The following is a 27783-nucleotide window of genomic DNA, read 5'->3' on the forward strand; positions in this document are numbered from 1 at the left end:
CAGCATACGAAGAAGGCAATAATCAAATCAAACTACCACTGATGAGCAGAAGACAGAGGGAAACCGTAATGGGGTAGCATTTCTTGCCTATGCTCTAGAACAGGCATCCCCAAACTTCAGCCCTCTAGATGTTTTGGACTACAATTCCCATCTTCCCCAACCACTGGTCCTGTTAGCCAGGGATCATGGGAGTTGTAGGCCAAAACATCTGGAGGGCCGCAGTTTGGGGATGCCTGCTTTAGAACAGCTGCACACTTAGTTAGAAACCAATGTGTGTTTTCTGGCAGGGTTTTGGGACTGGGGCTTCATTTAATATCCTATCTTTTCTCAAAGGCACTCAAGCATGGGCGTAGCCAGGATTTTTGTTAGGGGGGCAGGACCGACATGATTGGTCAGTTAGTTACCAGTAAGTATTTCTATTGTTTTATTTGATCTGGGGGGGAGTGGCAGCTGCCCCCCGCCCCCCCCCCAGCTACACCCATACACTCAAGGTTCTCTCCACCACCACCCTTATTTTATCCTGATAGCAAACTCCATCTAGGCAAGCAGAAGGTATTATCACTGTTCAAGGCACATTCCAGCCAGCTAAAATAATCAAGGGTGATGGTGGGGGAGCATGGGCTTACTAGAGTCCCACAGGCTCGATGGGGAGATTTGGAGGGTTACATTCAGCACCTGGGCCTGAGGTTTCTCAACCCTAAATTAGGCTGCTTACACACTACCTTTGAAGAGCATTCAAAGTATCTTTCCCCCTCAAAGATAGTTGACTCCCCACAGAGTTACAGTTCCCAGCAACCCTTAGGGAACTGGAGTGCCCAGAATTATTTGAGTTGGGAAATCTTCTTTGAATATGTTATATAAAGGCATAGTGTGTACACTGCCGTAGATAAACTACATCTGCCGTCATCACCAGAGATCTGCAGTAGGCCGATCAAGATTCAGTTCCATTGACCTTAGTGGCAACCATGTGACTACAACCGTTCCCTTCGTGTTTGTTGTACCTGCTGCTGGACTTTCACGTACAAAGCCATGGTCTTCTGAGTAATTCAGTGACTATTTGCATAGTGGTACTCAGGGCACCTCCTCTAAAAGGGAGAAGTGAAACTAGAGGTAGAAGCCAAAGAGCCTAGTAGTGGGGCGCTTAGTGAGTGGAATTTGACGGGTTGACCACATTTTTCCTCCTCAAAACCCTTAAAGCCACCACAAGGCATGGCCGAGGAGAGGCAATATGGAAACTGGTTGCCAACTTCCAAACTGTCAAATTCCAAAGGAGCCATGGCAAAGGCAGGTAAGGTCATAATGGTATGAAGTGGGGTTGGGGAAGGAGGGGCGAGAGCACAGATGAGGAAGCCTCTGTGTGGTGGGTTTGTTCCTGCATGTGCGGCATCTGGTCTACTCACCCTAAAAGGAATAAATTCCAGAAGAATAGTCCTTTTAGTCCGTCAGGGCAAATGTGGGAAGTGCCTGTGGGACTTTAAAGACGAACACACAAGACGTTCGTGAGGCAGACAATTTCAGTGGATAGATATTTCAGCCCTTATTCTCCTCCCTATAGAGGAGTCTTGGAGAGGCTGATTAGATCAGGGGGAGAGAGGAGAGGAGCCTGGAGAGTTGGGATTTGAGGACCTAGAGGTGAGGCCCTGGGGGACTGGGTGTTTGTCACCTCACAAAGGAGGTGGATCCAGGAGAGGAGCCAAGTGGGTCAGCAGATATACCCCTAGCCAGCACCCTCTGGCCAATCCACCCCCAGCACCTCCAGCTGTCAACAGCTTGCCACCCAGGAAGGAGCCGCTCAGTGCCGGATTTACGTATAAGCTAAAAAAGTTATAGTTTAGGGCCCCACTCTCTTGCCCCCCTTCCCCAAATTATAAAATACATATTTTGTTATGTGCAAATGTGCAAATAGATACCTATTAGGTCCATAAGTTACCATATAGCATATATTCAACACAAAAGACAGCAACAATTTGTTGTTGACAAAGGACAGGTGGACATATAAAGGGCCCCATTACCTTCAGTAGCTTAGGGCCTCATCCAACCTCAATCCGGTCCTGGCTCAGCCACTGGACAACAAATCAGAGTCTATGCTGGTGCCAACTCCTCCTCCACCTGTTAGGAGATACCAGCACTGGCATGATTAGACCGCTCAGGCCCAACCCACACAATGGACTGCCTGTTTGCTTAACCTAACCACAAGGCTCTTTTCCATGCTAAAACTGTGGCCACCCTGCTTCTCAAATAGCAAGGGGCACGTTGCTCAATGGATCAGCCTCTTAGCTTGTGCATAGGCATGGTGTCCATCTGTTGAGCCTTTTAGCCTTTGTCTTGGCTATGTACTACATTGACGTATTCATTAAAGAGTTTGGCAGAAACTGAAATCCAAGTTCAAGGTCTACCCCCCAGAAAAGGCCAGGGCAGGTCTGTCAGTTGGGGAAGGAGCCTGCTGCTATGCTACTGTCCCCACCCCAATGTCCATTCATTTTGCTATTCTGTGATGTCCGAAAAGAGCTCCTGAGCACCATATTGGGTGTTGTGCAGGAATTTTGCATAGCTGGTAATTCTGATGGGTTTGTGCCTTCACCTGCAGCAGGAATGGGAAACCTCTAGCCCGTGGGCCTAATTAGGCTGATAGGCCTCCCTATTGGGGTGTTTTTGAGGTCAGGTATGGGCCAAAGTGGGCTACAATCAACTGGTTCTTGATACTTACAAAGGTGGTTTTCAGCAAGCTCTGTTGAAGGTATGCTGTCAGTCAGAAGCTTTGCAAGGCAGCACACACTCAGTCGAAGTCCATTTGCAAGCAGGATTTGGGGTCAACCCTCACCTGCAAAGGGAGAGGGGAAATGTCTGCAGATGAAGAAGAAAAATGAATCTAAACCATGCCTGAAAACTGATTGGTGCTGACAGAGGCTACTAAACCGTCCTATCATCAGCACAAGTATTTCTGCTTGTGCGATGGGACTTTCCTCCTCCCTCCTCCCTTATGATGCTCCAGAGGGTTGGGGAAACTCCTAGAATAGTTTTGGAGGAGTGAGGACAGAGCAGATAATGTTTTGCGCTGATGGAATTGTTGCCTTAGTGCTACATTGGATTCCAGCCAGAGCACCTTCACAGGGGCTCACAGCCAATCGGCCATGAGAGCGAGCCCATTTGATTGACAGGTGGGGCTATCAGAGATAATCCCTAGAGAGGCCAGTGGGGTGTGCTCCCAAGTAAATGTGTCTAGAACTGCAGCCTTAGCAATCTTTTTGGTTGGTCAGCCAATACTCTGCAGACGTGGCCCAGTGAAAGAGTTGTTTGTTTGTGCTTTGAATAGCATGCTCTGAATTTATTGGACTCTGGAGCCTTCCTTGAGTCTGCCTTCTGATTAGCACAGCCTGAACTTGTTGCCTCCTCCTATTTCTCTTTAACTTTTATGGCTTGAGTCAAGCATTCCTGTGTAAATGGAACTCTGCTCACAGGGTGTGTGCCTGCTGGAGGAAGCGAGGGGAAGCGGGTTTTCCTCCTTGCCTCTGTAGCCCTTTCGAAAGTTGTGCTGGATAACTGAAGACACAGAGAGGTGGCACTGATGGGGTGTGTGTTCAGGGGACACAAAAGGAACACCTTGGAACCAACCCTGTATGTATGTGGATTATGGCACCACTATTCTCCAGAATTGCCTCAATCACAAGAAACGGACTTTGTGAAGGTGTCCTAAACTTACAATCGGCATGTGCCCTACTTCACAGAGGACAGTCCTGTATTTGGAGGGCTGTCTGGTCCAAGTCCAGTTTAAAGATAAATACCTTGAAGCAGGTAGAGCAGGGAGGGCCCTTGCAGTGGCTCACTGGACAGAAGACTGAGCAGCAGGCACACAGGCCACTTGGTCCCATAGTCTTTCTCACAATGTCTAGATTATTGTATTTATGTTTAAATTACAGTATAGCAATTCTTTCTAAATGTGCACCTACATGTATGAATTGGCACATGTACATTTTATGCAAATCGGTGTCCTCTTTCATTCTATTTTTTGGGGTTGGGATGCACTTCCTCTTTTGGGGTGATGCGTAAGTGGCTACCTTGCCTGAACTTTGCACAGTGAATACGGTGCAATAGAAATAAAAGCACACATAAAGCAACAAAAATTAAGAACTGAACTGAGCAGCTTCCACAGCTGGAAGAATAGAAGACTTAGAAAGAAGCGATGAAATGCATGACACATCAAAGCTTTATAAGATAATATATGCATAGAAAACGCAGAAGGAAATACTATTTATATCATTACAAAACTAAGAAGCTTACCCAGGAACACGTAATGATGGAATAATTAGGGCTTCTTTGAAGAAGAAAAAATTCTTTTCCATGTTGTAAAATTAACATGGAAAACTCACAGTTAATCCTACAGTTGGTTAATTAATATTAAAACAAATGTCTATAACTTGCTCTGCTACTTCCCAACATTGGCATGATCAGGCTTCCACCTGCTCTCCTCTGGTCTTCCAGACTCTGCTCCCTGCACTACTTTTTTTGACAATTAAGAACGTCTCAGGATTTTAGTAGCCTTTCCTCAATTCTTACAGGAGACCTAAGAGGAAAGTACTGCAGCCTCCATAAATCAGTGCCCGCCACAACTCCATGACCCATACAATAGCAACACAAACCATCATGTCCAATTATCATACTTAAAGGAAGTTTATTTTTTGTTTTAAATCAAGATAGGGAAGGATAAGGGGAGTGCCCAGCAAAGTTGCATAACTAAATAAAATACCAGTGTAACTTCTAGTGTGCACCCGTATGTGTGGTAGTTAATTACATTCTGTCCTCACCAAAGGAAAGTCCTTTTTTCAGAATAAGGCATCCGTTGAAGCATCTGTATATGTGAGTCCTTGCTTTTATCTCTTAAATTAATGATGCTTTCCATTGGGCCAGTGCAAGCTAAAGGGCTCTGCCTATGTGCATTTGAAGCAAGGCATCTGCACTCCTAAGATAGACTCCGGTGGATTTGTCTTCAGATCTAAAATTGTAGGATGTTATGGTTTTAACTCTGATTTTATCGTTTTCAACTCATTTTTAAAACAAAATAAAAAATGCTTCCAGCAGCACCTTAGAGACCAACTAAGTTTGTCATTGGTATCAGCTTTCGTGTGCATGCACCCTTCTTCAGACATTTCAAAAAACAGCAACATTGATTTATTTTTCTCTTTGGCAAAGGCAACTGGAAATTGTAATATCTTGCTCTGTGTTCAATGAGTCCTTAATTTGCTCTGCTCTTAAACTATCACTCTGCCTATCAACAGCATTGTCGTGTGCCCAGTAATGACCAACTCTTATTTCAATTAGGGTTGCCGTATTTCAAGATGAGCTTTTTTTGCACAAACGCACAAAAGGTTATTGATATTTTTGCAGAAAATAATTTGATAGCACCCCTCCCCTGTCTACCACCACCGAGCCAGAGTCACTCGTGCACTTTTTTAAAAAACAAACCAAAATCCTGGAGATTTGCTTTAAAATGTAAAATTCCCCCAGGACGGACTTGTAGGCCTACCAAAAGAGGACATGTCCAGGAATTCCCGGACATACGGCAACCCTATTTCAATACAATTTCACATGCACTGAGGATGGCTTGGCTGAGGCTAGCTAGTAAGACAGTGGCAGAGACAATACAGTACTGTATTTGAATTGGGGGCATCTTGGTTTACTTAGCTCAGTTTCTTAACCACTTTGCTGTACCAGCTCTCTATCACTATGTGTTCTGGACACTTAAGGCTATAAATCCTGTGAATGGATTTCAGTGTAAGATCATCTATTTAAGCCTTCCAGTACGAAGAGGTACAGCTCAATGAAATCGGCTCATATGGAATACATATTGAGGCTGACAGCATTTATGTGGCGTGAAGATGCAAATTACTTTGGATCCATTCATAGTGCAAAGATGTATGTCCCTATGAACGTTAAGCAGTTTATGTGGAATCTATTCCAGACATGCATGCTTAAGAACCACCCACAAAGACTTATTACCTGATCAGTCGGTTCGATTCCCACATTGGGCAAAAAGGTTCCTGCATTGCAGGGGGTGGGACCAGATGGTGCTTATGGTCCCTTCAAACTCAATTCTATGAGGGCAGCCGCTTACACATCACCCACAAGGAATAAATCTATGACCAGAATAAAAGAGGATACTGACTTGCACCAATTTTGCATATGCTAAATACAGTACAGTGGTACCTCGGTTTATGAACACAATTGGTTCCGGAAGTCTGTTCATAAACTGAAGCGTTCATAAACTGAAGCAAACTTTCCCATTGAAAGTAATGGAAAGTGGATTAATCTGTTCCATACTTAAACTGAAGCGTTCATAAACTGAAGCGAACTTTCCCATTGAAAGTAATGGAAAGTGGATTAATCCGTTCCAGACGGGTCCGCGGAGTACTCAACCTGAAGCGTACTTAACCCGAAGCATGGGTGTAATTGGTTCCGGAAGTCTGGTCATAAACTGAAGCGTTCATAAACTGAAGCAAACTTTCCCATTGAAAGTAATGGGAAGTGAATTAATCCATTCCAGATGGTTCCGCGGCGTTCATAAACCGAAAATTTGTAAACCGAGGTGTTTATAAACCGAGGTTCCACTGTATGTGTATTGAGTGATTCGTAGCAATACAGTGGTAGCTCAGGTTACAGACGCTTCAGGTTACAGACTCCGCTAACCCAGAAGTAGTACCTCAGGTTAAGAACTTTGCTTCAGGATGAGAACAGAAATTGTGCGGCGGTGGCGGCAGCGCAGCAGCAGCAGGCCCCATTAGCTAAAGTGGTACCTCAGGTGAAGAACAGTTTCAAGTTAAGAACGGACCTCCAGAACAAATTAAGTTCTTAACCCGAGGTACCACTGTAGTTACTACAATTTAGATAGTATACACAATACTTCTCACCATCGTTGGGAAGACTGTGACTAGCCTGCGTGGCAGTTCAGCCTGCAGTCCAGGTGCCAATTGCTGAAGGTCACCTTCAAGACCCCTCCTGCTCCCCCCTCCTGCTCTTATTTTATCTTTAAACAGGGCTTGGACCTGAGAGCCCTTCAAGCAGAGGACGCCTTCAAATTGAGGCCTGTCCTCTGTTAAGTAAGACACATGGCCGCCCAACTATCTGGCCCTGTGTACAAATATTTATCTCTGAGAGTAATTCTTAAGAAATTTCTGCTTTAAATTCCCCCCCACCCCAAGTCACTTCACGCATCCCTTGCATGTTTCCCATGTCTAAGACCGAAGAGGTGCTTTCTACAGTATCTTCCAGATAAAAAGAGACTTGAGGTGCTCATTGCTGTGCCTTGCCCAAATAGGAGCATCTTAGAGGCCCTTCAGTTTCACTTCCCTTTGACTCAAATGTTCTGAGCTCTCTTGCCTCCGCATCAGGCACTGCTACTGCAGCGAGTCTCAGGGAAAGGGCATGAATGGATCGTTCTCCTGTATTTAGGGGACCGCCTGCTCCTTGCTTTGCTGAGCGCTTCCCAAGACTTCCCCCCCCCCCCCAGGTTCCGGCATGACAACATCCCAGGGTGAGTGGGCCTTTGTTTTCTGCGTTGAATTTCGGGAAGTTGCAGTGCTTGCTCCCTGTTTCTTTGGGAAAGTTTACCTACTAGAAAGGATTACAGCATAGAGTTTTATGTCACTCTAAAGGCTAACAAATAAAGAACTTATGCTTGAGCTTGCACGTCCCTCTTCCCTCCCATTCTTTTTTCCTTATGTGTCGTATCTTTTTTGATTGTGAGCCCGATGACATGAAATATCCCGAATTCCAGGCATATGCTATATATATATGCACCATGGTTGCAAGAGGGATTTTAAACAGTGAGATCAGAAGGAAATGAAATGCAGAAAAGTACAGGTGGTGATTATTATGTTAATGCAATTATTGCAGTCTTTGCTTTTCTGCATTTCATTTCCTTCTGATCTCACTGTTGAGAGTTCACACACATACAGCCCTGTGTATATATTATTCAGGGGTTGCTTGTGGGGGTGGATAGTGGCAGTGGAGCAGAGTGAGACAGCAATGAGGACAGGGGAGCTCTGGGTCGGCCACAACAGCAGAGTGTGATTGTACCCAGAAGGAACAAGGCCAGTGCTGGATTAAACCCTGTGAAGGCCCCTAGGCGGTCGAAATTTTGGGCCCCCCCACTCTAGTGGGATACCATTGAACTAAGAAAGCTTGATTGTAATTTTATTTCAAGATCAAATCAATATTATTTCAATCTGTTGACACAGGGCCCCTAAAAGGCCCATAGACTGGTGCCTGCTCTGCCTATTTGGAAATCCAGCAGTGGATGAGGTCATGGCTACATTTATAATGGGGCAAATAGAGGGTTTTGAAGGGCAAAAAAGAGGACACATTTGCCAACTTCTGCTTTTCACTATGGATCACTATGACAACTCTACCCATGAAAAAGAGGACATGTCCTGGAAAAAGAGGACATATGGCAACCCTAGAAATAGTGTCGTTGTACCACAGCCCATGCTCTGAGCTTTCTTTGGGGGAAAAGGTAAGCTTCTACACCTAGTAGAAGGAAAGTTATAAAACAAAATGTGCATCACCCTTCTGAGTGATCTCCATGAACAGCGTGGCTGCTCCCTCCTTTCAGTATTTTAAGGCAGTGCTTTTTTCTGGGGGGGATGCAGGGGTACACATACCCCTGAACTTTTTGTGAATCTTTGTACTTTTGTCCATTTACTGTATTTTATTTCCAATTTGAACTATAAAATGGTGGTTTTCTTGAGTCAAAATGAGAGTACTCCTAAACATTTTAAAAGAAAAAAGCACTGTTTTAAGGCAATGAGTGAAGTCAGAACTACGTATGTTATTTGGGTACTAGGCTATCCCTGGGGTCCTAAAAAGCTGCTGTCCCCTCCCCCCACTTTAGTGCACTTTCATTTTCTAGATCTCTGAATCTACATAGTTTTAAAGGTCTGCTAGATTCCTCCTTTGCCATTCCTTTCTTCCTAACAACCATAATGCCTCTTTCCTTTGATTGCTTTCTCTGTTATAATGTGCTCTCTACAAGTTCTTTTCTCCAAATAAACGGCACAATAAGTTGCCCGGTCATTAAGAATTCACTGTGCAGTTAACTTACTATACAGTGGTCTACCCGTCAACTCAGAAGTAAGTCTCTTCATGTTTAATAGGGTGAATTGCCATGTCAGAGGGTTAATGACTGCAGCCTTGGCTTTCTTGTCAAAAAGGAGTCAAAGGTCTGTGTATGTGTGTTTGGTATCAATGAAAAAACAACTATTTTTTTTATTTAAAAAAACAGATCTTAAATACAGACACCCCATAATGTTTAATGTTATTTTATAAAGAGTGACATACCCAAGTTAGGAAAGGAGCAAACACAATGGGAAATGAGTTTCAAATATGAAACTGCATATGCTCAGAGTATTTTGGTTTTGTTTATTAAGGTTGCTGAAATGTTTGTGTTTTGCCGAGGGTTGTGAAACTGAACATGTTTGGAGTATAATTTTTGTAGTCCATGAATGCTTATGTAATAATAAAATTGTTAGTCTTTAAGATACCTATAAGATGTGTTTTCTTTATTCCAGGCATTTTCTGCGGGGGTGGGGAGGGGGGCTTTATTTGGGAAACCTTAATCTGGCCTTGATCCTAGGGGTCATAAGAGGGGCATCACAGTACTTCCTTTGGCTGGTCCAGGTTCAGTCGTTTTCTTGCTGTCCAGATTCCAGTGTCATTCCTTTAGCAATGGAGATGTCATCTTCAAGAAGTATCAGTTCCCTGAACGCTTTCTATTCCCTCTCCCTTTTCCTACAGGGATTTACACACTTGCTAAGCCAGCAAAACCTCCCCTGCCTCCCAAACCAGGTGAGTCAGTATGTTTCCTTTCTTCTGTTCTTCAGCCTCAGTCGTGCTTCTGCACTTGACAGGCTCGTGACGGTGCTCTCAGTATGCAAAGAAGACGAGACACAGGCTTCTTCCTAGTAGTGCCGCAGATCTATGAGAGTTCTTTGCTCTTCCATAGCTTCTCTACCAGTGATGTGGGGTGCAACAGGGCATCCTATCTAATATCCATATGAAGCTACTGAGAGCGGCCATTAGGAGTTTGGGGGCAAGGTGGCATCAGTATTCTGATGACACTCTGCTCTGTTTCTCCGTAATTTCTCCAATAGCGAGAGGCTGCGCAGTCCCTGGACCTGTGTCTGGATGCAGTGGTGAGATTGATGAGGAAAATCAAATTGAGCTTGAATCTTGGAAAGGTGGAAGCACTGTGGGTGAGCATACCCTCCAACATTTCTCCGATGAAAATAGGGACATATCATTCCATAATGATAATTTTACTATTTATACCCCACGCATCTTACTGATTTGCCCCAGCCACTCTGGGCAGCTTCCAATATATATAAAACATAATAAAACATTAAACATTTTTTTTTAAAAAGCCTTCCCTATAGAGCTTGGGGGTTGGATAGCTCCATACCCTCCAACATTTCTCCAATGAAAATAGGGACATCCTAAGGAAAAGTGGGACATTCTGGGATCAAATCAGAAACTGGATGGCTTCTCTAAATCAGGGACGACCCTGGAAAATAGGGACAGTTGGAGGGTCTGGGTGAGTGGTTCCTGAGTCCAAGAAATTGGTTAATAGCCTACCCTGGACGGAGTTGCCCTCCTCCTTGTTTTGCATTTTCACAGTTTGGAGGTGCTTCTGGATCCAGCTTTGTCACTGGAGACCCAGGTAGCCTCAGTGGCTAGAGGCACCTTTACCAGCTGCAATTGGTACAACAGCTACAGCTGTTCCTGGGCCGGGAAAGTCTGGCCACAGCAGTTGGTGCATTGATTGCTTCCAGATTGGATTACTGCAGTGCACTCTGTGTGGAGCTTCCCTTGCCCTTGATTCTGAAGCTGTGTTAGTGCCGAGTGCTGCAGCACAACTGCTGACAGGAATGAGACCCGGTCAGTATATAACACCCCTGCTCAGAAACCTGCAATGGCTGCTGGGACCAGTTCAAACTGTGTTACTATTAGCATATAAAGCTTGGGACCAGTTTATCTGCATAATCACTTTATATATGCTCACTTGGCCACTTAGATTTGTGGAACTGGCACTGTTAGAGGTGCCACATCATATTCATCCTGCATTTGTCCGAATTCGATCTTTAGAAGTTCCCACACTTCGGAACTTCCTTGTCTGTTGACATCAGGCAGGTGCCTTCACCGTACTCTCTTTGGTGCCTGATAAAAACGTGTTGTTGTTATTTAAAGCAAGCCTGCCCAAATCTGTATAATGTTGACATATGTTTTAATCTGCTTTTAAATAGTGTTTGAATGTTTTAAATAGTTGCTTTAGACTTTTGTCTTTACTGATTATTCCATTGTGTTATTCTTTTTGCAAGCTGCTTTGAGTTTGCAGAAGTTTGGTTTTTTTTAAATCGAGCGCTATATAAATTCCATTAAATAAATAAATAAAGTTGACCCACATTCAGGTCCTGAACAATTTGTTGCAGGTGACTACCACTGAAGTTATTTATTACAAATGTTTTCATTGTAGGTGAACTCAGCAATTAGGCCCCACTCAGTGGTAGTCTTGAAATAACCTTATTGTGTTTCCTTAGAACTGGACTTCGTTTCTATAAACATTCTAATCCCAAGTTAATGATCTTTTTTACTTCTGGTTAGTTGCTAGTGCTGATGTCAGCAGCCATCACCTCCCTAAGCTAGTTGTAGTTTGCTTTGTCAGAGAAATACTTTGCTGATCAAATGCCCGTAACTTGAAGCAATGAAGCGAGCCTTGGGCACTGTGTCCCTTAGGTTGAAGAAAAGAATTGACGGTGCACTTTGTAAGTGACCACAATAAGACTGACTTTCTGCCATATGAACTTCCAATATAATCTGCTTATCTTGTGCTTTATTACTGCTTTGGTCCTGCATTTTGCACTTTTGGTTATATGTTATGTGCTTTGCAAAAAAAATCCCCTCCCCAAACCTGGATTCCCAGTGCCCAAAAGAAAAATTGCAATGATCCAGTGTTTTGTATTCATAGCTGCCAAGTTTTCCCTTTTCTCGCGAGGAAGCCTATTCAGCATAAGGGAAAATCCCTTTAAAAAAGGGATAACTTGACAGCTATGTTTGTATTTTAAGCAGACAATTCCTTTTCTATATTGTATTTCTCCATGTATGGCAATAAGATATAACCCCTTTTGCTTCTGTATATTTTACTGCTGCTTTGATACTTTATTTTAGAAATTAGCGCAGGTTGTACTTTGGGGTAAGGGAGAAGTTTGGTTTGGTCTGCCTTTAATGTGAACTAGGGCAATGTTCTACTAACAAATCCCATTGCCCTGAGGATTCTGCTTGGGCAATGGGATTCCTCCCCTCCCCCTTGTATGCACCCCAAGTGCTCCCCAAATCTGCCTCAGAGGTTTGTGGGAACTCCTCAACAGATTTAGGGGGCACAAAGGGGGAGGAGAGGGAGAGAATGTTCTGCTGTGCAACGAGAAGTCCTCACCCAGATAGAATGTTCACCTTAGCACTGTGTTGAATTCCACCCATAATTTGCACTTCAAGAAACAGTATCTGAACTGAAAAACACAGCTGGTGGTGCTGTGGGATAAACCACAGAGCCTAGGGCTTGCCGATCAGAAGGTCGGCAGTTTGAATCCCTGCGACGGGGTGAGCTCCTGTTGCTTGGTCCCTGCTCCTGCCAACCTAGCATTTTGAAAGCACGTCAAAGTGCAAGTAGATAAATAGGCATTGCGCCGGCGGAAAGGTAAATGGCATTTCCGTGCGCTGCTCTGGTTTGCCAGAAGCGGCTTAGTCAGGGCCGGCCCTAAGGCAAGGCTGGGTGGCGCAGGTCGCCGGGTCACCAGGGGGGTGCTGCCCGCGAAAGCCGTGCTACGTCCGCCAGACAGCCGCAAGCTCGGAAACAGGGGGGGCGGGGCGCCGGAGGGATAGTTCGCACCAGGGTGCCAGCTACGCTTAAGACGGCCTGGGACTTAGTCATGCTGGCCACATGACCCGGAAGCTGTACTCCGGCTCCCTCGGCCAATAAAGCGAGATGAGCGCCGCAACCCCAGAGTCGGTCACGACTGGACCTAATGGTCAGGGGCCCCTTTACCTTTAACTAGGCAAAAACCTTTTCAATAATAATAATAATAATAATATATTATTTATACCCCACCCGTCTGGCTGGGTTTTCCCAGCCACTCTATATAGAAGTGAAAATAACATACAAAAAATGCATTACAGTAGGGGAAATTGCAGGCAAAGGTGTGTGCATTAGGGGAAATTCCATACATAAATGTGTATACTTTGAGAAATGTGCACTAAAACTCTGGTGAATTTTCTTGAGGACTTGTTATATATATCCACACACATACCGGTAGGCTGATGTGGAAATGTGGAGAACTCAATTTAAGATTGGAAAAATGAGAAACGGAGATAAACCCAAACTGACATATTCACCCACCCCAGTTTTCTACTTCAGTTTTTTTATGTATTGGAGTGTAATGTTTGTATTTATCTAATCACTTGGGAAGTGTGTTAGTTAGCAGAAGTGGCTGAGTCAGACCAAAGACATGCTGACTGAACAGATGCCCATAGGAAGCCAACAAGCAGGATTTTTTCTATAATAATAATAATAATAATAATAATAATAATATAATCATAATTTATTATTTATACCCCGCCCATCTGGCTGGGCTTCCCCTGCCACTCTGGGCGGCTTCCCCAAAAAACATTAAAATACATCAAATATCACAGATTAAAAACTTCCCTAAACAGGGCTGCCTTTAGGTGTTTTCTAAATGTCAGGTAGTTGTTTATCTCTCTGACCTCTGATGGGAGGGCGTTCCACAGGGCGGGTGCCACTACCGAGAAGGCCCTCTGCCTGGTTCCCTGTAGCTTTCCTTCTCGCAGTGAGGGAACCGCCTGCCTGGAGTTGTTCAGCCACCACTCGCTCAATCACCTTGCCCAAGAATGGTAAATTTGAGACTGGTTATTGACCGAAATATATGCAGGATTTCACTTTTTCCTTCTGGCCTAAGCCACATAAAGGGGTGTGGAATGTCTTTGCTAAAGAAAACACATTCTTAACAGCAGCAATCTAATTTGGGAGCAATTCCATTGCTGTGGAAAGGCCCAGTTGTACAAGCAAGGCAGCCATTTGTTTGAGGCACCAGTGACGCACCACATCATGTGAAAGTGCTGTCATGGTGGAGCCTCTGATAGCATGCATCTGAATTTGACGTTGCAATGACAAAACTCATTCATCCTCTGTGGGAGTCACTTGGGGCAGCGAAGAGCCTTGAGGTGGTCCTGGTCCAGTGGTTCTCAAAGGGAGAGATGGCAAATGTGGCAGGAAGATTCAAGGACAATCAAAGAAACATGTAAACATTTCTGTGTAATATATTATTTTGTTTTTCAAAATATGGATAGATATCTGTTCAAAATGAGAGCAAATTCTATTATGTAAATCAAGCACTGCTAGTTGCTGTTTACTTTTTGGTTTCTAATCAATAAAAAGATTGGTGTGGCATGAGCAATTTCTCTCTCTGAAAGTGTAGTCCAGAGAAAAACATTTGAGGGCCACTGTCCTAGTTAGACTGTGCATAGCAAGAAAGCTGAATGCTGGAATTGTACTATTGTATTCAAGGGCAAGCCTTGATAAACTCAAAGCCCAGCTTTTCAGACACACCCAATGGATTTGCTAATTTGACTCAAACAGTCTGTAAATAATTCACACACAAAAACGCGAGTTTGAGCAGCTTGTTTCCATTTTCAGAGTTAACTGTGTTCTTCTGTTTTTAGATTCACCCAACAGTTTTGACGATGATGACGATTATGATGATGGGGGTGTGGTGATTCCTGCAAGTCAGACAACACCTTTGGCAGACAGAAGAGGCATGGATGCTAAGAAAGGTGCGGGAAATACCTCAGTCTTCTAGTCTTCTTTAGCATGCACTGGCCATGGTGGTAGTCTTTGCTAAAGCAAGGGCAGTTTTGTTAACCACTAAAGCTGAAATGATTATTAGTGAGACATTCATTTCAGCTTGTGATATTTATGAACTACGGAATTAGAAAGGCTGGAGAGATCCTGTCTCAGCAAATGAGTCATAGAGCAAGGACAGGAAGCCAGAAGTTGGTAGATTCTAGGGTTGCCATATTCCCAATAGTGAAAATCCGGACAAAGTTGTTGAGCTCCCCCTTCCCCCCTTTTTTCTTTTCATTTTGGGGCTTTCCCCGAATTGTCTAGGCTTTCCCGGACATTTTGCTGATTCAGCTAAAATCCACCCATTTTTCTGAGCGATTCCCAGATGTGCCTGGGAAAACCCAGACAAATGGCAGCTCTAGTAGACTCCACCTGCCATCATCCCTGTTCGCAGACACACTGGCTTAGTACTGATGAGTGTTGGAGTCCAAGCACTTCAGGAGGGACACAGGTTCTCCATCCCTGCCGTAGAGGGTTCCATGGTAACCACCAACAGAACTATCACCAACAAATGAATGGGTCTCATCTCCCTTTAAAGGCATCTAAGCTATGAGCATCTTTACTTCTTGTGGTGGTGAATTCCATACATTTATTCAGCATTGTCTGAAGAAGTACTGTACTTCTGTTATTTCTCTCAGCCTTTCCTTTTACAAATCCTGGACGATTTTAAGCAAACAAAATCAAAACAGTTATTCAGAGCCTTTGTCTAATTGTGCAACCATTGTATCATGCTGCTCCCCCCCCCCCCGAAGGCGGAATCTCTAAGTTTAGCTATTCTTTTTCTCCTCATTTCTGTCTTCTATATTAAAGATATCTGTTCCCTCACACCAGGCATAGGCAACCTTGGCTCTCCAGATGTTTTGGAACTACAACTCCCATGATCCCTAGCTAACAGGGCCAGTGGTCAGGGATCATGGGAGTTGTATTTCCAAAACATGGAGAGCCAAGGTTGCCTATGCCTGCCTCACACACAATTATAATGGGAGGAGGAGAGGAACCAGACACTCGAATAGACTATAGTCAATTCTAAATGTGGCTGGAGTCTAAATTCTAAATGTAGCTTATTTCACTCAACATAAGCTGCTGTTTGTCAAGCAGCTAGTGTGAAACATGAGCTCCTGGACAAATGGGACAAAGGCTGCCCCATTAAACTGATGCCCTCTTCTTACAGTGCAGCATTGCCCTTCAACTTCACCAGCTCTCCCCCACTGAGCTGCCTTCAAGAACTGAACTATGCCAAATGTGGTGTGTAGAGGCAGCCCCACCTGCTCACACAGTTTGAAACTTTAGTGAAACTTCTTAGGGTCCAAATTAGAATGTGGCCAATGCATTAAATTAACTGCAAGCTCTTACAGACTCATTTTAAAATTGTTGACTATTCAGCTGAAACTGACACATTTCACAAGCATGTCTATGTCCCTCTACTAACTTGTTGAATAGCTGGTGGATTTCATCATGGTGGAGTAAGGAAAAAGGGAGTGATTCTGCATTTTTCATGCACATCGACAGTTTTATCGACTTTGTATGTCTGTGGTGTGCTCTCTGTTTCTAATACCTAACTCCTGAATTTGTACTGTATAGTCGTCGATCCTGGATACAGCCCAAGCTATTCAAGTATCAATCCCCTTCCTTCTGATGAAGCGACAAGCAGTTCAAATTGTGGTATGTATTCCAAATGGCATCTAGATCATGTGTGCACTCAACCCGTAGCCATCCTATCTTACTGCTGGGCTAAATATAATTTCTTTTAATATAAAGGGAAAATTTGCAAGTATCAGCAGGTACCTTGGGTAAGAACTGACATGGCTGTTCTTCAGGAGACCCACCTCCAAGCTCCTGAGATGGATTGGTTGTGAAAAGACTGGTTGGAGTGAGCATTGGGAACAGAGGGTTCCACCAAATCTAGGGCTGCAGCAATCCTCTTGCCAGATGTAACTCACAGATGTGAATCAGAGACCCCTCATGCGAAGGTCGCACAATTACAGAACACCACTATCAATAATGGGGAAGACTTCAATTAAATCCTTAATTTTATTGAGCAAGATCATATACAAAAAGGGGACTTCCCAAGCCAAGGAGGCACCATGTGGTTCCACATATAAGTACAGCCCTAGAATATGTGATGACTCAGCTAAATTGTGGTTCAAGATTTTATGTACAAGGCAAGGTTTTTTCTTCTTACATCTGTGTTGGTTAGTTTTTGTGTAACCAAATGCACAATAGATCCCGTATTAATCTCAAATCATAGCTCACATTTAACACACCCATCCTCAACACCCTGGATGTGCCTCACATTGGAAAGTTAGCTCCACACCATTGGAAAGTTAGCTCCACACATTGGAAAGTTAGCTCCACACCATGAAGGAAGGTGGTCTATGGTTGAAGGTTGCAGTAACATAACTCTTGGGGCACAATAATAAACAGGCAGTAAAACTCCTCTGGGACAGGGGTAGCAAATCTTTGCCCGCCTCCCCCACAGTGTTGTTGGATTCCAACTCTCATGAGCCTCATCCAACATGGTCAATGGTCAGGGATAATGGGAACTGGAATCCAACAATATCTGGAGGGGCCACGGATTAGCAGAACCAATGCAAGAGACTGCACCACAAGCTCCATTCCTCCTCTCCCTCTACTTTTGCTTTGTGACAGCTTCTCTGGAGGTCTCTTGGCCACCACCTCCTCCCTGCCTCACTGAGGAAGGGCCAAGGGAGTCCTTCCTCAGAGTGGTGTATTCTGAGAGAGATGGGCAGGAGGGCACTGCTGCTGCAGTAGCTGGAAATGTCTACATTTAGTAAAATGTTTAAATAGTATTTCCAGCTGTAGCAGCAAACCACATCACTGGTCAGAGGCACCAATTTTTGGGAGGAGCCCCCCCCCCAAGTCCAAAGACCTCCTGAGGAGGCCAAGCACGGAGCTGAGCACAGCCACAGAGAAGGAGGAGGCTGGAAGCAGCTCCCAAATAATATATGAGGTGCTGGAATCTGGAGGGAAAATGGAAGTGTGGGGATTGGGTTTTCAGATGATCTAGATGCAACTTGGACTACCCTGATGGTGTTTCACCTGCAAATCAGAAGTGTACTGTGTGACACATGCTTTTTATCCATAGATACCATAGATACCCACACACACACATGTAAGAGAGAAATGGGAAGGAGGGAAGGGGCTAATGAAAGGACTGCCAATAGACTAACAATAAAATGCTAATAATAATAATAATAATAATAATAATAATAATAATAATAATAATAATATTTTTTTTAAAAAAAACACATTCATTTCCTCACAAGCCTGCTTATGTTTAGTTTGTGACTGGGAAAAGCTGTTTCACGAAAATATAAGAAGAGTCCTAGCTAGTGGATCAAACTAAATATCTCTTTAGTTTAGCATACTGACTCCCACAATGGCTAAGCAGGTGGCTCTGGGAAGGTCACAAGCAGGTAACGAGTGCAACATCTCTCTCCTGTTCATGGTCCTCCATTTTCCTTTAGCGTCAGTGGACACAGAATTGGAAATTTTGATATTATTGTAGTATCTCATCTTTGCTGATCTATGGCATAAATCCGATCTCATTAATTTAGCCACTTAACGTTAAAATTTGAACATATTATTAAGCAGCTGCTTTGGCTAGCCTACATCACTTCTTCCAATATTTATACAGTGTAAATTCTCACAGGTGTTTCATTGTTTACATAACTCTTCCAGTTATTAAATATGCAATTAGGTTCACAGAGAGCAAGAAGGAAACTCCCTGAGTCACCAGACAAACTCACATAAAACCAGACCATAATTCTGTCTCATTTACACTGGTATAAAGAGCAATAATCTTTATAGCATTGTATAATTTTACACTGTCATGGGGCTGAGGCTTCAGCTCAGTAGAGGAACTCATATTTTGTACACGGAAGGCCCCCAGTTTCAGTCCCTGGTACCTCCAGTTACCATTTCCTGATATGTCCAGTTAGATGGTGTCAAAAACCACTGCCTGGTTGAGACTGGAGAGCTGCTGCCAGTAGACAGTACTGGATGAGATAGATAGTGTAACTTGATAAACGGCAGCTTCCTAAGTTCCACACATCACAGACTTCTTCCTTTGCAAGGTCACTTAGATCCCCATGATCATAATAGGAAGGAAAAGATTCAGGATCCTCCCACCCAGTCTCAGGACCATTACCGTCCTTAGTTTTGATTGTGGGGGAGCAATTACTCCTTTGTGGGCTCTAAATTATTTCTATATGACTTATAAAATTCCCCACTTCCTCCCACCAAACTCTTGTTCCGTCTGCTTCTGATTCCCATCCATCCCCTTTTACAGTCTACATGTTCTTTCTCATACCCCCTATTTTTCTGAGACTATTACGTACTTCGATTTTCTAACGAATTGGGGCTTATACACATAACTCTCCCAGTGGGTGGCAACCCTATCCCAACAAGTGAATTGGATCTGCGACATGGAATTGCGGGGTGGGGAGAAGTTGCAGAAATCAGAGAATACTGTGTACCATAATCAGCCGTAGGGTTTATGGTTACCAAGCAATAGCAGGTTATAGCCAGTCAAGTCGTCCAGGAGGCTAATCACATTGGCCAGACATAGTAGTATTTCTAGATAGCATCTTTTGACTCTTGAAGCTTACAATGACAAATACAGTTCCTCTAATATTCATTTGCCTCAGTTGAATAAAATGTTTGTACATTCCTTTTAGATTGGTCCAATTGTCCTCAGCAGCAGCATTAACCAAGCATAAAGCAAAATGTTTTAGATGGTTTAGTACTGATTTACCCTCACCATCAGCATTACAGTACTTTTTTAAAAAATTAAAAGATCTAATATTTTGGGCCTTTTCTACATAAGAGGTAAAAGTTAAAATTTTTAGATAGAGGAGCATTGTCCAGACTAATTTATGTTGTTTTCCAATTTCTGTTATTCCTTCTTCAGTTGAGGTGGCCCAGCCTATGCACAGAGACAGCTTGTCTCCCCCTGGAACCCAGAATAGAATTTGGCAACCTTGCTGTGATTGTGCACAAACACCTGCACACTCACTGTTCTCACTCATACATGTTTCATGAATTTGATCTCCTTTGTTTTTCATTTGAAAAGGGGAGGTAACTATTTGTTTTTATATTGTTTTTTTATTTTTAATGTTGCAAATAAAATCCTTCCACTAATCTTCACTTCTACAGCTCCTGCCAATGCTGAGTCTCCACAAAGGAAAGACAGCAGAAGAATTCATGTTCGCATCCTTTATGTCTTGGTAGTCATCTGCTTTGTGGTGTTGTCAGCGCTACTCTTCTTGGTCCTGGGGAAGTGTAAGTGATGAAAGGAAGTCTGTATAAATCAGGAATGCGGATTGTGTTGAATCCCAACTCCCATCAGCCCCAGCCAGCATGACCAATGGTCAGGGATGGTGGAGTCCAACAATGTCTGGAGGACTGTAGATTGATCCCCCATCTCTGGTGAAAATGGAATTGTCAGAAACTGCAGGGGTTAGAAATGGGGACCCATGAATCTAGGCATACTGCCCTGTATGGAAAACTATCCATGAGGGATAGCTCAGCCGGTAGAGCATTCTTAATCTCAGGGTTGTGGGTTCCAGTCCCACTTTGGGCAGAGATTCCTGCATTGCAGGGGGTACCTTCCATCTCTACAATTCTATTATTCTATCATGGCTATACATAATTGGTTCCTGGGATTGCATGAGTGATAATAGTCTTTTCTAACCTTTCTCCCTTTGGCTTTGCTCCTAGTACTGTTCCTCTCACCTGGCTCCCACTTGCGAGTGGACTCAGCTTTGAAAGCTATTTCTAAAACACTTTTTTTTTAAAAAAATAGATTTTTTTAAATGCTTGCTTTTTAATGAATAAAATCTGATACTATGTTTCTTTGTTTAGCAACATTTATATTCTGCATATCATATCTATACCGAAGTGGTTTATAGCCCTCAAAGGCAACCCACTTAAGGAAATGTGATACTAATAAAAACACATTGCAATAAATGCACATTAAAATACAGCCATCTGTTGAGCAACCAGAACAGTTCTCAAATCCAGGTATCAGATTACTGCTCTCCAATGCACTCTCCCTTCCAAGCCACCCTGAACTGGAAGGAACCAGTGATAAATGCCTCCCAGTGACCTAGCATCTGCCGCCTTTGCCTGAATCTGCTGCTACTGCCACTGGAAAGGTCTAAAGAACAAATCCCTTGGCCCAATTGAAGCATATTCTGCATATGGATGAAGGCCACCGGAGTATATGCAAGGAGAACATGGTTCAAAGCAAGGTTTATGTTTACAGCACAACAGAAAGGAGAAAAACAACAAAAAAATGTCTAATTTTCTTTCTTCAGACTCCGGACTATCAGAGGAGATGCAAGCTCTGTACTTGAACCAATCAGAGATGCTGATGAGAGGTAGGTAGTGTGGCTCTTTAATACGTAAGGTGGAGGCTGAGATGTCCCACAATGGCCGTGCAGGGCAGGGTAATGGCCCCCAGCACAGGCCCCAGTCATGCTGGACTGCAGTTGCCACTCACCGGCAGCTGATAACAGGTATTTGTGGCATCACTACTGACAGTCTGAACTCTCAATACACTACTAGATCAATAGCAAAGCAGGAATGGTAGCCTATGGCCCTAACACACTGCTTTTTTTGGTGGACATTTTGATTTGTTTTTCAGTGAAGAAGGACCTGGATTATGTGCAGGCGACACAAAAGATTATGGAAAGAACCATAAGCAACAACTTCAGTGAACTGCAGGATGTCACAGGTGAGACATCCCTGGAAACATTATTTATCTTGATTATTTTACTTCTGGCTTGGTCATCCTGGGGGTCTAAAAACATAGGAGACGTTCCAGACAGCTTCAGAAATAAGCAGTGCCATCACTAGGAAGGTAGGAGAGGAAGGGAGAATTCCTGCTGAACCGTGTGGTAGCAAAAGGAGAGGAGAAATCCAGTTCCACCCACATTATGCTCTGAGCAGTTGCAAACCTATGTTGGGCTTCCTCTTTCTAATGGGGGGGGGCAGTGGTACAATATGTGTTGGCAGCGCCCAGGGCAAGTCGAAGTTGGTGCCCCCTAACCTAATTGAGAGCTGGACCATAAAAAAGGCTGATCGCCGAAGAATTGATGCTTTTGAGAGTTCCATGGACTACAAGAAGATCAAACCTATCCATTCTGAAGGAAATCAGCCCTGAGGAAATAAGCTCACTGGAAGGACAGATCCTGAAGCTGAGGCTCCAAAACTTTGGCCACATCATGAGAAGAGAAGACTCCCTGGAAAAGACCCTGATGTTGGGAAAGATTGAGGGCACAAGGAGAAGGGAACAACAGAGGACAAGATGGTTGGACAGTGTTCTCAAAGCTACGAACATGAGTTTGACCAAGCTGCGGGAGGCAGTGAAAGACAGGAGTGCCTGGCGTGCTCTGGTCCATGGGGTCACGAAGAGTCGGACATGACTAAATGACTAAACAACAACAACCTAATTGTGGGCGTCATGTGGGGGGCCACAGGTGGACTTGGCTGTGCCCCTGCTGCAGCCACTCATCATGAAGGTCTCCTGCCAGTCACCACATTCACCCTCACAGCTCGGGGAGCTCCTAGTGGGAGCAGCAACTAGCGCTCCTTGGCAGGCTTGGTAGAATCCCAGCACCACCGGAGCCACAGCTGCTGCAGGCCTAGGAGGAGGGCAGTGCAGAACAGGCTGAAGTGCCAAATGCAGCCCTTCCCCAGCCATCTCTCCTTGGCCGCACAGGGTGAGCACTGGCAGGGTGGGCACTGGCAGTTCTCAGGCGAGCGGGTGGCTCTCCTCCCTGCTGGGGAAGGACTGGTGTGGGCTGGGGAAAGTTCAGGCTCTGGATGGTGGGAGTTCCACCCAGGTGCAGGTGTCCCTTCGCCAGCTGCGAGAAGGTGGTGTCGCCGCAGCCCTGAAGGCCTAGCCCGGGGGCAACTCTTCTCCCCATGGCTCTGGAACGTGGCAGCCCATCGACATGCTTAATTGCCGGCTGCTGCTGTATAATCTGAAGTCCCCAAGTAGGGTACAGTGTTAATAGAGGGTTGCACTACATTTACTTTGTAGAATTCATCTGTAGCAGCAGAAATTACTCTCATCCGTGCCCCAAGGACTGGAAGACTAAAGAGAAGAACTGCTATTACATTTCAGAAGAGGCGAAAAACTGGACCGATGCTCTGTGGCAGTGCATTTATAAAAGAGCTTATTTGGTCAGCATTTGGTCTGATGATGAACAGGTTAGTCTTCCTACATCATCATAATTCAGAATGGACAGACATGCCCATTTTGTTCCTGACAGTTTCTCATTTTTTCCGGTGTTTAATTCTCCACAATTTCACATCAGTTTGTGATTTCTTTTTTAATCCCCATGAAAATTTATCAGAACTACAGATTTTTGGGTGCAGTCTTCCATAATATAGACATTTTTGCAAACTTTCCCCCCTAATACAATGCATTTTTATATGGCCATTTTAATTAATATATGCATTTTATGCACAAATAGGATGCATTTTTGTACACAATATTTTGTTGGAGAACTGCAACATAAAATTCAGAGAAGTGTGAATTCTGAAATATAGCTGTGTTTTGGTTCACCTTGTATTTCAGGAAGTGCAAATTAAGTAGGCTCACCTTACAATGCTAACTGAACCCAATTTCTTGCCCATTCCTATTGATCAGGTGGAGCACCATTCCTTGTGGGGTATTTGCCATTAGCATGGTGTTCCCTGGGTACTATTTAGACCAGTGGTTCCCAACAGGTGGTCCGCGGACCCCCAGGGGTCCGCGAGCTATGCCAGAGGGGTCCTCAAGATGCTATTAGAATAAAAAATATATTAAATATATTTCGTATGATAACATATTTTTTGTTTTGGCCGCTTCCTGCATGAGCAGAGTCTAGCGCAAAACTAGAATTAGATAGAGGCAGTAGTTCTGCTGTATGCCGTTAGGTGGTGCTTTACAAACACTACTGTTTTGCAAAGAGGCAGCGCGCGCATTCTACTAACGCTCACCTCCCCAAGATGCTTTGCGCGTGTCGGCTTCATTTGTGCGCTACTGCGCAGGTACCCTGTCTTCTCCATTTCCCTCCCTCCTCCCTGGCGCACGCTTCCTCTTTGCAAAACAGTAGTGTTTGTAAACAAAGCGTTGTTTTTCGCGGAAGCTACAGTTCGCGTAGTTAAAAATGGACCGTTGGTTAAAAAGTGGTTCATCTCATTAAGAACTGAAAATTAAAACCAACTGATGGAGTACTCTGTTGTAACTGTAAAAAACGTATAAATATAAAAATATAAAAATACTCTTAATTTGGCTCTCACTTTTTAATTTTAGGATTAGGAATTAATGGGGGTCCTTGTCACAATAGCGGCTCAATGAGGGGTCCTCGAGAAAATTTTGTTGGGAACCCCTGATTTAGACAGAAAGCTTTTGGGGGGGGCAGCCACAGCAACTTTTCCTGGTAAGCTAGTTCCTTTAAAAATGATTCTGTTTTCTCCCTCCAAAAATTCGATTGCCAAAAAATTGTTTCCTTAGCTTTCACTGCTTCCAAACACACCCTGAGGGCATTTTGGTACAACGCTTCCCCTGCATAGTTTGACTCTACCATTCAAAAGAAGTATTCCAGTATTATAGATTAAAGGTAAAGGTAAAGGGACCCCTGACCATTAGGTCCGGTCGTGACCGACTCTGGGGTTGCGGCACTCATCTCGCGTTATTGGCCGGCGTACAGCTTCCAGGTCATGTGGCCAGCATGACAAAGCCACTTCTGGTGAACCAGAGCAGCACACGGAAATGCCATTTACCTTCCCGCTGTAGCAGTACCTGTTTATCTACTTGCACTTTGATGTGCTTTCAAACTGAAAGAAATATGCCCTTCCTTTCCTTAACCATCTTTCATTGGAAATGTGTCCTTCTGAGTTCAGTGACATTTTGCCTTCTACTTGCTCTTTAGTGAGGAGAGGGGGGTGGCCTGAGGAGACCTCTGTAGGCTGGATTTGGATGCCTTGAGGTCTGGACCTGGATGATGGTCAGAAGCTCCACTACCCCTGCTCTAGTACTTTTTCTAGGGTTGCAGTTCAAATGTAATCTAGATTATTTTTCATCCCAGGGTTTCCTGAGAGATAACATCCACCATGCAGGCACATACTGGCTGGGTGCAGCGTACAACGAAAAGGAGGGAAAGTGGAGGTGGAAAGAAGGCGATTTGCTTATATCTACAGCGTGAGTGTACATTTTAAAGTATTTATATGTTAAAAATGGACCGTTTCATGATGCACATTCCCATAGGCTTCAAACTGTGTGTGCTGAAGAAATGCAAGGGGCGGAGGTAACCTTTAAGACAGGCATCCCCAAACTTCGGCCCTCCAGATGTTTTGGACTACAATTCCCATCATCCCTGACCACTGGTCCTCTTAGCTAGGGATCATGGGAGTTGTAGGCCAAAACATCTGGAGGGCCGTAGTTTGGTGATGCCTGCTTTAAGACATGACAAGGGACATCAGTGTTCAGTATAATGAAATAACCAGACTCTAGATTTGTGATGTTGCCAGCCTTTTAGATTTTGATACCAAGATTTTAGCCAGACTTCGGGAGCTTTGTGGTGGTGTTGACGGTTCTATGCTGATAACAATTATTCCACAATCCCTCTCTCTCTTTTCTAGTTTTTGGGATATAGGACAGCCACAGATGGGTGCTGAAAAGGAATGTGGCGTCATGCACCCCAATGGAACATGGGCTTCCGCTGTATGTTCCCTTCCCTACCGATGGATTTGCAAAAGGAGACTGTTCTGCTGAGACACCTGGTGGGACAAGTTGTGTTGCTTCCCTTCCCCTACTCCTACCCCTCCTCATCCTGGAATGCATTGCAGCTCCCCAGCAGACTGATGGAAGATGATAGCTTTTATCACCAAGTGATCCTAAGCTCCCTAAAGCATTTTCATGTGTGATACATAGTCTTGCATTAGCTTATTGCACAACAAATGAAAGGATTGTCTCTAATATGGAATCTGAGTGCCATACAGTGCTGCTCATGTTCCCAGAAGGCCTCACAATCAACCCTGTCAAACATAGGAGGAGGGGAGAAATCGGCCGCCCTGAGACTCTGGGAATCAGAAATGCAGCTTAAGTGCGCTTGACTCCCCCAACTAAGCAGGTAGCAAACACATCTTTGCAACCTGTTCACATCTCAGGCACTTGATTAACTTTCCCCAGCCAGAGGATGAGGGGGAAGCAATAGTGGGGTGAGAAGGCAGGCTGTCTAGTGATCAGGAAGGTGTGAGAATGATGAGTTTGCAGAAGCATTCAACCTTCCTGAATGCTAGACAGTGTATTAAGACAGAAGGACAAGGAGGCTGTGCTGTGTTAGGTGCTATAGGTTCACTATTATTTCAAATGGCAACATACAAGGAGGATATATTCTTTTCAGAGCAGGGGTGGGGAACCATTTTTAGCTGGAGGGCCAGATCACATTGCGGCCACCCCACCTTCCCCATTTGACACGAGGGCTGGGCTGATAATCTGTCATTCACCTGATGTCATATGACATCAAGTGGATTTGAGCCAGGCTGAAAGAAGCATGGCTTGCATTTGGCAGCAAATGTAAAGAAAGCCAAATGCAAGCCACACTTGCAAAGGGAACTACAGGGAGTCTTGCTTGGAATGCAATCCTGGCTGTTCTTTTGCAAGTGTGGCTTCCACATGGTACTGTTTAAATCTGGCACCAAATTCAAGGGTCACTGATTTTGGCAGACATCAGATGCACCTGAGTGAATCTGATCATGTATTCTAAGGCTCCTGATTGTTCATTTGCAGCCACGGCTTTACCTGTCCTGTGCCTGACGTCATATGACTTCAGACAAGTGGGCACGGCCCAGGGAAAGCTCAGAGGTCTGGTGGCTAGCTTGACTCATGGGCTGGAGCAGGAACCCCCAAACTTCGGCCCTCCAGATGTTTTGGACTACAATTCCCATCATCCTTGACCACTGGTCCTGTTAACTAGGAATCATGGGAGTTGTAGGCCAAAACATCTGGAGGGCCGCAGTTTGGGGATGCCTGGGCTGGAGGGTTCCCATCTATATGTTAGAGGAACTATAAATAGAAGCAAAGTGTGTGTGACATTTTGTTGAGTTAAGCACACATATCAATCTTGCCTCTGCACAGCCATGTGATATGGCCATTGCTGGTATGTTTAAGAGAGAAAAGGCAAGTTTTTACTTTTGCAAACACTTAACTCTTTGCATAGTCCTCAATGGCAAATCTGCAATACAAAATTGTGATTGCCCCACAATCAGGCTTTGCTCAGTTTTATTTCATTTATTTTTGTGTGTGCATTTTTCTGCAACTACTTTCTTCTAAATAGCATAATTCAATAGTTTGCTTTTTATAGTTTTGTACTGAACCTTTTGTTTTTCACTGAATAAAAATTCTCACTGTAATCATCAATGACTTGTTCAATGCTCTTAATTTTCTTAAATCTAATTAAAGATAACCATGTGCTATCCAAGCCAGAGCTCAAGGCAGCAACTCTGTACCTACTCACCTGTGAGTGAGCTCCAGTGAATTCCATGAAGGAGTAAGCCCCAGTGTATAGGATTGCACTGTTGGTTAAAAAGAGGACAACGCCTTTGGCTTATCACTGTGACTGAGGGACATGAGTACTGTCCTCAGATTTCTATTCTAAAACCTTGCAATGGTGCGAACTGGAACAGTACCCTCAATGCCTCATTTTTGAACGTGTTTCAACTAATTGTGTTCGATTAACAAAAACCCAAATGAGGCAGAAAGACAGGCAAGCATATGTTTGTAAATTGTATCCTTGATCCCTGGG

At 44.1% G+C, this 27783-nt stretch overlaps 1 protein-coding gene across 10 annotated transcripts; it reads left to right on the top strand.

The window, feature by feature from the left end:
- The first annotated feature begins 1131 nt into the window (after window positions 1-1131).
- LOC118081494 (CD209 antigen-like protein C) lies at window positions 1132-27398 on the top strand. Of its 10 annotated transcripts, none has more exons than XM_088661708.1 (11): window positions 1132-1288; window positions 9787-9837; window positions 10143-10244; window positions 14779-14889; window positions 16541-16621; window positions 20138-20263; window positions 21301-21363; window positions 21630-21719; window positions 23031-23200; window positions 25066-25178; window positions 25619-27398. In XM_088661708.1, exons 1-11 carry the CDS (start codon window positions 1210-1212, stop codon window positions 25749-25751), a joined length of 1119 nt encoding a protein of 372 aa, XP_088517834.1. In that variant the 5' UTR covers window positions 1132-1209; the 3' UTR covers window positions 25752-27398. The 10 variants fall into 10 exon arrangements, with proteins under 10 accessions (XP_088517834.1, XP_088517836.1, XP_088517837.1 ...); XM_088661709.1 differs by lacking the exon at window positions 1132-1288 and adding an exon at window positions 7383-7525; XM_088661710.1 differs by lacking the exon at window positions 16541-16621.
- The last annotated feature ends 385 nt before the right edge of the window (window positions 27399-27783 follow it).

Source organism: Zootoca vivipara, chromosome 2 (genome assembly GCF_965207765.1).
Source record: "Zootoca vivipara chromosome 2, rZooViv2.hap1.1, whole genome shotgun sequence".
Classification (NCBI taxonomy): domain Eukaryota; kingdom Metazoa; phylum Chordata; class Lepidosauria; order Squamata; family Lacertidae; genus Zootoca; species Zootoca vivipara.

Excerpts from the sequence above, each read along its gene's own strand:
- LOC118081494 (XM_088661708.1), top strand. The coding sequence starts at position 1,210 with ATGGCCGAGGAGAGGCAATATGGAAACTGGTTGCCAACTTCCAAACTG. Across the intron at positions 10,245-14,778 it reads GAAAGGTGGAAGCACTGTGG|ATTCACCCAACAGTTTTGAC; the intron begins GTGAGCATACCC and ends TTCTGTTTTTAG. Across the intron at positions 21,364-21,629 it reads ATCAGAGATGCTGATGAGAG|TGAAGAAGGACCTGGATTAT; the intron begins GTAGGTAGTGTG and ends TTTGTTTTTCAG.